At 33.5% G+C, this 10296-nt stretch overlaps 2 protein-coding genes across 2 annotated transcripts; both read left to right on the top strand.

Annotated features, from left to right (window-relative positions):
• The first annotated feature begins 125 nt into the window (after window positions 1–125).
• On the top strand, window positions 126–2485 carry LOC116778186 (elongation factor 1-alpha). Its single transcript, XM_032672127.2, has 2 exons — window positions 126–244; window positions 857–2485. The coding sequence occupies exon 2, from the start codon at window positions 868–870 to the stop codon at window positions 2257–2259; it is 1392 nt and encodes a 463-aa protein (XP_032528018.1). The 5' UTR covers window positions 126–244; window positions 857–867; the 3' UTR covers window positions 2260–2485.
• Window positions 2486–6354: 3869 nt separating this feature from the next.
• Window positions 6355–7744, top strand: LOC116778966 (adenylate kinase isoenzyme 6 homolog). The gene is made up of 4 exons (XM_032673078.2): window positions 6355–6497; window positions 6881–7032; window positions 7323–7468; window positions 7541–7744. The coding sequence occupies exons 1-4, from the start codon at window positions 6455–6457 to the stop codon at window positions 7728–7730; spliced, it is 531 nt and encodes a 176-aa protein (XP_032528969.2). The 5' UTR covers window positions 6355–6454; the 3' UTR covers window positions 7731–7744.
• The last annotated feature ends 2552 nt before the right edge of the window (window positions 7745–10296 follow it).

Genomic DNA, 10296 nt, shown 5'->3' with positions numbered 1-10296 from the left:
AATTTGGTTTGTGTATGTAATTTACTATAGCTTTTAAATTCACATCTGAATAACATATTATATTTTTCTTTCTTATTAAAGTTTCGAAAATAAAGGTACATGAACAAAATGGGGAAGTATGTATTTTTTTAAGTAGCCACACTGTTTGCCGGAAGTGACTACGACCATTTCTATCCAGGCGAAAGAAAAACCATTTCTCGTCCATTCTGTTCGAGTCTTTTTCGGATAATACACGCTATCCGTGGTGAGTGTCCGGATTATTAAGTGAAGTGATAAATCTTAAGTGATTTTATTTATCTTAAATCAACTTGAATAGTAGTGGGTAGCGTTGAATGTAGTTCAATTTTACTTTATATGTAAAATTTATATGTAAATTAAAATTGTTAAATATGGTGACATATTTAAGTTTTCCTATAGACTTAATAACTTCGGTCTTTTGACTGGAGTTTTCGAATATGGAATTAATTTTTATTCCCTTGTTTTTGTTATAGTGATATTAAGTTTTATTCTTTCTTTGAAAATGCACTTGCTTACGCGTCACACCATTACTTACCGGCACATGTCACCACGTGGTTTTGATTTACCTTATAGTTCGCTTTCGTTTAACATATGTTCTCATAACCGTTAACTGAACAGTTTTTTTTTGTGTTTCTCTCTATAGCAATTATTTGTTTCTCTATTTGATTCCATTATGGCCGACGTTCATTGTTAAACGTCAAGATAGGGCGAGGCGGCCATGCGGCCGCCATATTGCCGGTCGCTTATCCATGCGAAATTACGACCTTGTAAAGTGTCGCGATCATTGAGTGTTATTATTTACAAGTGGAAAATTAATTTATTCTAATTTTTGTTCCAGACTAACCAAAAATGGGCAAGGAAAAGATTCACATTAACATCGTCGTCATTGGACACGTCGACTCAGGCAAGTCCACAACAACAGGTCACTTGATCTACAAATGCGGTGGTATCGACAAACGTACCATCGAAAAGTTCGAGAAGGAAGCCCAGGAAATGGGTAAGGGTTCCTTCAAATATGCCTGGGTATTGGACAAACTGAAGGCTGAGCGTGAACGTGGTATCACAATTGATATCGCTCTATGGAAGTTCGAAACCGCTAAATTCTATGTCACCATCATCGATGCTCCTGGACACAGAGATTTCATCAAGAACATGATCACTGGAACCTCCCAAGCTGATTGCGCCGTATTGATCGTCGCCGCCGGTACTGGTGAGTTCGAAGCCGGTATCTCAAAGAACGGCCAGACCCGTGAGCACGCTCTCCTCGCTTTCACCCTCGGTGTGAAGCAGCTGATTGTGGGTGTCAACAAAATGGACTCCACTGAGCCCCCATACAGCGAATCCCGTTTCGAGGAAATTAAGAAGGAAGTGTCCTCCTACATCAAGAAGATCGGTTACAACCCAGCTGCTGTCGCTTTCGTACCCATTTCTGGCTGGCACGGAGACAACATGTTGGAGCAATCCACCAAAATGCCATGGTTCAAGGGATGGCAAATCGAGCGTAAAGAGGGTAAGGCTGAAGGCAAGTGCCTCATCGAGGCCTTGGACGCCATCCTGCCCCCAGCTCGTCCCACAGACAAGGCCCTGCGTCTTCCCCTTCAGGACGTCTACAAAATCGGTGGTATTGGTACAGTGCCCGTAGGCAGAGTCGAAACTGGTGTCCTCAAGCCCGGTACCATCGTCGTCTTTGCTCCAGCTAACATCACCACTGAAGTTAAGTCTGTGGAGATGCACCACGAAGCTCTCCAGGAGGCTGTGCCCGGAGACAACGTAGGTTTCAACGTAAAGAACGTTTCCGTCAAGGAATTACGTCGTGGATACGTCGCCGGTGACTCCAAGAACAACCCACCCAAGGGAGCTGCCGACTTCACCGCACAAGTCATCGTGCTCAACCACCCCGGTCAAATCTCCAACGGTTACACGCCTGTGTTGGATTGCCACACAGCCCACATTGCCTGCAAATTCGCCGAAATCAAAGAGAAGGTTGACCGTCGTTCCGGTAAATCTACTGAGGAGAATCCCAAATCCATCAAATCTGGTGATGCCGCCATCGTCAACCTGGTGCCCTCCAAGCCTCTGTGTGTGGAGGCCTTCCAGGAATTCCCACCCCTCGGTCGTTTCGCCGTGCGTGACATGAGGCAGACCGTCGCCGTCGGAGTCATCAAGTCTGTTACCCACAAGGAGGCTGGTGGTGGCAAAGTCACCAAGGCTGCTGAGAAGGCCACTAAGGGCAAAAAGTAGCTAGCGCTGTTAACAGCTCAATTCTTCATTAAACTGCGATACTTCATTCACCGCAAGGTGTTCCGAAGGAAAAAAGGGCTACAAACTCATTCCTTTTCTATATTTTTTACAAGGCTTATACTGTAACATTATTTTATAATTTATAAGGTTATACATATATCTGAAATATTTTGTTACAATTACAACTCAAATGTAAATTTCATAGAATAAAGGTAGCCTCCAGTAATCCTTACGTTTTATTTTTACTCCCATAAGATTTCATTCTAACATTGATAAATTCTAAAATTAATTAATTTTGTTTTTGACACTTGATAAAAAAATTAATCTTGATTATCCTTGACATTAATTATTTTTTACTATTTTAAATTAAGACGAATATACCTAAATCTGGAAATAGTCTAGTACTAACTAATGACGACTTATGAGACTATAATATGAGAGACCCTAAGACATGAAATTTACATAAGTATAGATCTCAATTATAAAATTACTTGAAAAACTCTGTCTACGATTCGGCGTCAATGAATAGGTAATTGTGTATCTATGAAAATTAATAGTCACATAAAAAGTACTTAAGGATTGTGGAACTACAATGTTATAATCGTTTGTATTTAAATCAATGTCCTTTCCCTATGGTATCGTAAATAAAAGTTACGTTTTTATTCTGTATGGTTGTGAGCATATGTAAATATTCGATGATAAATGAAAAACAGGTCACTGGTAGTTCAGTATCCACTGGATATACTTAAATTTGGAAGGGATGTTATGATGCACTTCGACAGTTTTGTTTTAAGCTCTCATGAATAGAGGTACTTGTATTAGTACAATAGCGATTTTAATAAACATTTATAGAGACGAAACCTTTTAGCATTCAATGAATTGACCGTGCGGGTGCCGGGTCCATCGCGTTGCAGGGAGAAGTCAGAGGAGTTTCAACAGTGCGTGGGACTTGCGACCCAGAGATAGGTTTAAGGGGCTCCTATCGGCTATGCAACGCGCGTTAAACGCTCACTTGCACCGTCCAAGCTCCTCTCTGTACCTAACCAAATTTTAAAAGAACCTAGTAGGGCTGCTTTCGAAGTACATTCCAAGAATGAATTGATATTGGTTCTGGGCAGACCTAAGTCTTAGTAGGTTGTAGAGATATTTTGCCATTATACCTCTCGTTATATATATATATGTATATTATAAAAAAAATACCACTTTAAATGACAAACTTTAAAAGAAACAAATATAAAACTAACAGTGTTAAAGAGAATGTTAAGGTAGAGTGAAGAAAAATGAAGTGTATCCGACTATTGAAAAGAACAAAGGATTTTGCTTTGAAATAATGTGTTTATCTTGTAGTAGACTTTCAAATGTTATAATAAGATGCCCTTATTCCGGACCATGAACCAAATGCTTGCCTTTAGTCTCATGAATATGTAGTCACAGGATTTTTTTAATTTTAAACATCCATACACAAAGATCTTATTTCGATGTGATTCACTTATATAAGTCATATTGCTGAAAATATTTCACTACAAACACTAAAATATCTAAATTCCAAATATACAATTTCTAGGTACAGACTGAACAATAAACATTAATAAAACAAATTATATCAAAAATAAATCTCCTTCACAAATTAAAGTTAATACAATAAGGCAAAATATGTTAGCAATCATATATTTAAGGCTGGTTTAAAAATATGTAGTATAAATTTGTTTTCTTATACAATAAATGCGTAATATAATGAGATTTTATTTGAAGAAAATATTATATAATTAAGGAGTTTGTATTGATAAATCAAATTATGTATTTCTATTTTAATATTTATTCATTAACACAACTATAGACTATATTACAACATGTCTTAAAATCAGGACGAAGAAGATTCCTTACTCGTTATTTATTTCTTCTTCTCGCTCAATAATATGAGAGGCCCATTCTTCTGCTCGTAAAAGTCTCGACCTTCTTTTGTAAGGAGCATAATATAACTTGTTGAGAGCAATCAAACCAGAGGTTATGGATATAGCCATCAACATTTTCACCAAAGGACTAGAGTTTTTAAAATATCTCTTTACTACATCCATTTTATTCCGGTGTTATTGTAGCTGTGTCTGTATTAATTTCCTTCTTCTTTTGAGGCAATTTTTCAATTATTAAAGGCTTCCAAATATACACACCGCCAAACACACCTAGTATTGAACAAAGTACAACTTGAGTTTTGGTAATTCCGCGAGATCTAAATAGTTTCATATTTCAAGATTACATTAAGAAGAGCTTTTATTGATTTATTTTTCTATTATTAAAATTAAAAACACAACCTAAAAAATTCTAGTGAAGTCCGGTCTGACCCATTTTATCGGTTTTTATTTTACATACATCGATAAGGTAAGGTAGAGCGGTAAGATATGGAGTTGTTTTAGACATTAAGAAACAATATTTTGACACAAATTAAAAAAAAACAATTTTATTTATAATAGAAACGTTTTATTTTAGCGATAATTTAATATATTATGGGAAAATTCATGTTATTGAATAATCAAGCGGAGTTAGTGTGACCCTTCATAAAATTATTGTTTTTGAATATAAACAGAATAAACTTTATCATATTGTTGTCTAATGTCCTACCAACTAATGTATTTGAAAAGTCAGATACCTATATTGTTTACATAAAGTCCATTTTACTTTGGATTATTAACATACTTTTAAAATCAAAATATTTGATATATAATCTGCTGTCAATAATATTTTATTGTTTAATATTTTGCTGTATTCGTATTCTTAAAAATATTTCCTAGTCTACTGGACAAGTTGAAAATGATACAAAATAAAGATACCTATCTTAAAATTATATGCGATATCTCATTGGATTCAGAATGACACCTAGAAAAATGTGCAAAAGCGTTAACACATTAAAAATTGCAAAGTCATAATCAATTAAAGAAGCATATATTTTAAGATGGTAGAGCATTAATAATGGTCAAAGTGCTACAGCTCGAACATGGGCTGGCTCGACCGAGGAGGTACCACCCCTTCATAGAAGATCGGCGTGAGGCACTCTTCAATGGCTGCGATTCGTCTGATGAGTGAGAAAGCCGCTTGCCCTTTCCTTTTTCCCACCCTTTCTCTTTTCTCAACCTTTCCTCTCCCTCATTCCCAAATAAGGGTGGCAACACATCCGAAAAATTATTTTGCGGATGTCCGTGGGCGACAGTTACTACTTCTATCAGGTAGGCCGTCTGCTCGTTTGCCACCTTCGTCATTAAAAAAAAGAAGAAAAATATGGCATTTCGTTTTTTACCAATATTTTATAAACCATGAATATTTATCAAATTTTAAATAAAATTTCTGAAAGAGGAGGAAATTTCCAATATTAAACTTTGGACTCCCGGAAGTCTATCTCCATTATTTATAATTTTAATTTAACTCTGAAACTAGGTTTGCGCGCGACATTTTTAGGTTGTGTGAAAGTGAAAAAAATATGGTGTGTTCTGAATACTATAAATAATTTATTCCCGTTGGAAATTTTTCTTAAAATTAATTTTTCATCAAGTTAAACAATTGCTGACTAAAAAATCTGAAAAATCCAAGTATTTTTGTTACCTCCTCTTTCAGAATCCTATTTTTGAAATTTCTTAAATATTAATAGTTTATGAAATATTTCCCAAAAACGAAATGGCATTTTTTTTTCCTTCTTCAATTGCTTATAACTTTTGCAATTTTTTAAGTAGATTTAAGCTGATATAGGCTTTTGATATATTTTTCGGGGCATCATTCCGGATCTAATGAGCTATCGCACATAATTTTAAGAGTAATATCTCTATTTTGTACCATTTTTCACTAGTCGACTAAACTATTCTGTCTGTCGATTGTATAAGAAAATTTAAACAAAATTATAAGCAATGTATCATTAGTCAGAATTATATCATGTAATGCATATTTTATTTAGTTTTTAAATATAAATAATATAACAAAATATTTGGTTTGTGGAAAAAGAAGTGAAAACTACGCTACACAATATAGTTTAATTTATTTCAATATCATTAATATAATATCGGTTATACAAAAAACCATTAACTAAAAATTTTAAGCTGTGTCAATCACTATTTGACATATCGGCATGGGATATTTTGTTATTATAAAGCTCTATTTACTTTCATTTTATTAGTGTTTCATAAATCAATAAATTATTGCAAGACGTGATAAAATGGACACACCAAAAAGAATATTACCTAATATTTTAATCACAGGTATATTTTTGTAAATATAAAGTCTTTAATCATAATTATTTATATGTGTCGACTTATTTTTGATTCTAATTTACATTAAATATAAAAATATCTTGTAAAATATTTTAATACTGCAATCAAAATCCAAAATCTTAAATCTAGTCAATTGCAAAAATTAATGCTTATAAGCATTTCGATGTTAATGGATGAAAAATATAGGTTATATTAATTTTACAAATTGAACATCAAGGAGGTAATTAAAATATTAATTTAATTTAATAATAAAAAAAATATAGTAATGGCATAGTGTCATTTCATTGGCAATGATTATTAAGCAATAAAAACGTTATTTGTATGTTTATGTAAAACATAAGTGATACAGTTAAACGCGAACTGACTTTCAGGCACACCAGGTGTTGGAAAATCGACAATCAGTAGATTACTGTCAGAAAGAACTAAATTTGCTTGGAGGGAAGTGTCAAAGTTAGCAGAAGAGTATAACTGTCTGGATGAATATGATCCTGAATATAATTGTCCTTTTTTGAATGAAGATAAGGTAAGGAAAATAACATTTTGATATGACAACTTAACATTATTATTTATAATTGAGATGGATTCCAGTACAATTTAGACACAGATCCCTATAAATCTTGAAGTAATGTGCTGCATTATTTATTATAAAAGTTATTTAATGTTGTATTCCTTTAAAAATACCTAGAACTCAATGTCAAATACAAAACTGATAAGTTTTCGAGCATATCCATTGATATAATTTGACATCTTCATATTTATATTATGTACAATTCTAAATAATGTTTCTTTAATATAAAACAAAAATATTATTAGCTGCTCGATATAATGGAGGGAATGGTGGCAAAAGGGGGTAACATAGTTGACTACCACGGCTGCGACTTCTTCCCCGAACGGTGGTTTGATGGTGTGTTTGTCATAAGAACAAATAATACTTCCTTGTATGACAGATTATCTGCCAGGTATATAATTGCAATGAATTTGATTTGGACGTTCTGTATTATATTAAATTGACTTATAACAAAAACTTTCAGAGGTTACACAGGGAAAAAGCTAGAGGATAATATACAATGCGAGATATTTGAGACTCTGTTGGAGGAGGCCCAATCTTCATACAAACCTGAAATAGTTCAGGAACTGCAAAACAACACGGAGGACCAGCTTCACTCTAACATCAATACAATAGTCGAATGGATTGAAAGATGGAAAGAGGAAAATATATAATATTATATATGTTATTCCATTTTTTTTCTTACAACTTAGTCATGTATTAAAACTATTTTTGTATCTTATATAAGTGATAACAGGTTTTGTTGTATTAAAATAGGTTGAGATATTCTTTATTTCATCATTTCAAGAGTCTTTGCGGGCTCATCGTGGTCATCAGTATCAGTGATCCCTATACATGATGACTTTCATGGGAAGATAGTTGCAGTGGTTTCCCCTTGCCTTCTGCACCAGCTTTTTTGGGACTATGTGACCCCAAGGCTTGCTGTAGCCTGCTCCAGCCGGTGGTGTCTAAATGCTTTTAGAAAGTACATTGACTCGGAAAAGATCACATTGGTACTTGTCAGGTTTCGAACCCGCTCCCTCATGTATGAGAGGCGGGCCTTTTAACCTCCGGACCACCACGACTTTATACTTCTTTATAGTTATGTTATTCAATGAAGCAACAGGAAAATATAATATTATAAATTATTAGATTGTACGAGACAAGTGTTTTTCCACTCATGACATTTTTGCATTTTATACAAAAATATATATAATCTTATTGTTGAGATGATAAAATTAGAGTTGTACCAGTAGTAATTAAATTTAATTTTGAATAACATTTTAACATAGTGCCATATTTAAGTCATAATACATAAATTTCTTTTTTTAATAAAGTACTGGTTATATTACAATCATTGAAAGATAATTTAAAGACAAAACAAGTATATTTTATATCGAGAAAACGCAAGTATTTGCATTTTAAATAAACCGTATTTTTTATTTCAACAATATTAAAGATTTCATTAAACATTGGATATAATCTAAATTGTAAAATATTATTATTTTGTGCTAGAATACATTTGAAAAAAGAATTCAGAACTACCTATCAAGCCAATAAATTTTCGTCATCACAATAATTGATCAATTAAGATCGTTGCAATTCGCTATTGTCTTCCTTCCTGGTATTCGTTGTTTGGTATAAATCAGACAGAACAAAAATATAAAATGACATTTGACTACCAAAGAACTTTTAAACTTTTTAAATATTTTTATTCCGATACACGTAAGGATACACGTAAGGACTGTTTTAATATCTTTTTAATTTCAATGTTATTCTTCGCTCGGTTATTAGAAAAAATGTAAAACTTTTTATTTATTGCAACAAATTATAAGTTAATTTTAAATATTGTAAACAAACCACTACTTCATAGTTAACGAGCTCATATGACGGGTGTTATCTTCTTAATTATTGCGGAAGTGTTTGACAAAGACTGACATAAGGACTTGGTTTACAATGTTAGAATTAAAAGTGTCATACATGATACAGGCTCGTGTCTATCATTACATACCGTTGTACGAACCAACTTATCGAATGATGCTTTCTGCTATCGTGTGGAGGGCACCATCTTACATAATGTCCCTAAGGTATTAGTCCTATCCTCACTTCGATAAAAGCTGATTGAAAGCGATTTTCCAGTTCCAAAAATATCAACACACCAATCCCTATTCAAAGATAATATCCTAAATATACATCATGTAGACTATAGACTATTCGCCTTATAAAAACTTCCAATGCCTTGAGCAAATGATTACGGCAATGGAGGATAGAGATAAAACTCGGAAAGTTGTTATAACCATAAATTCCCCCTTAATACACCAAAACTACACAGACAAATACTCAACCCGCCCTCTCGACGTCATGCACCGGTGCTACTTTCGTTCCTGGATCTTCTGAGCCGAGGTCCGGCTTCCTAGAAGTCACCTTCCAGCCCCCTATTCCAAATTAAGGACCCATTCGGATTACCCAAGCGTTGACGCTGCCTAAACCAACAAAACTAACAGCAACAATAAATTAGAAAAAAATAGGTTTGATTACTCTCCAACGTTGCGAAATGAAGGCATTTTAAGCAGAAATACCAGCTACACTATTCCTATTTCAACAACGCTTCTCAATTTTTGAGGAACAAAATATTATTTGTCTCTTGTTATAGGTATGCAAATAAATAGGAAGTAGCGAAATTAAGGAAACACATTCAGAGTTCGCCGGTCTTTTGAGAAATACCAAGATTTTTACCCCCACATAAACGATAGTAAAACTTTTAATGGTACTTTGGCAAGCTTGATTAGAATTGTTTGGAATAAAATTAATTAGATCTAATTATGTAATTTTTTTATTGAATTCTGATGCTTGATTAAAATAAAAAGCGATATAATACAAAACAATAAAAAAGTGAACATTCTTTTATGACGTGTCTGTTACTAAGACTAACGCTTCAATAAGTAATTCCATCATTCGGCAAATTTAAAGGTTATGGGACTTTGGGATAGTGCATAGACTGAATCCGAGGTAATGAGTTTAAAAGTTAAAGTTAAGACAGCTTCATCTATATTCCCTATTGATATTATTAACTTTTTTTTATTGTCTTGTTATATGGGAAGACACCACACCTCGTAAACATGAAAAAATAACGTATAATAAATATAACCACGACACTTTAAATTGTATACTCAGAGTAGGTACACATCGAGAGTCTTACAATTAGTATAAACAGTTTGTGTCAAGATGCAAAATTTATTA

Source organism: Danaus plexippus, chromosome 6 (assembly GCF_018135715.1).
Source record: "Danaus plexippus chromosome 6, MEX_DaPlex, whole genome shotgun sequence".
Lineage (NCBI taxonomy): Eukaryota > Metazoa > Arthropoda > Insecta > Lepidoptera > Nymphalidae > Danaus > Danaus plexippus.
Note: the sequence above shows the minus strand (reverse complement) of the source record. Positions and strands in the feature narration are given on the sequence as shown.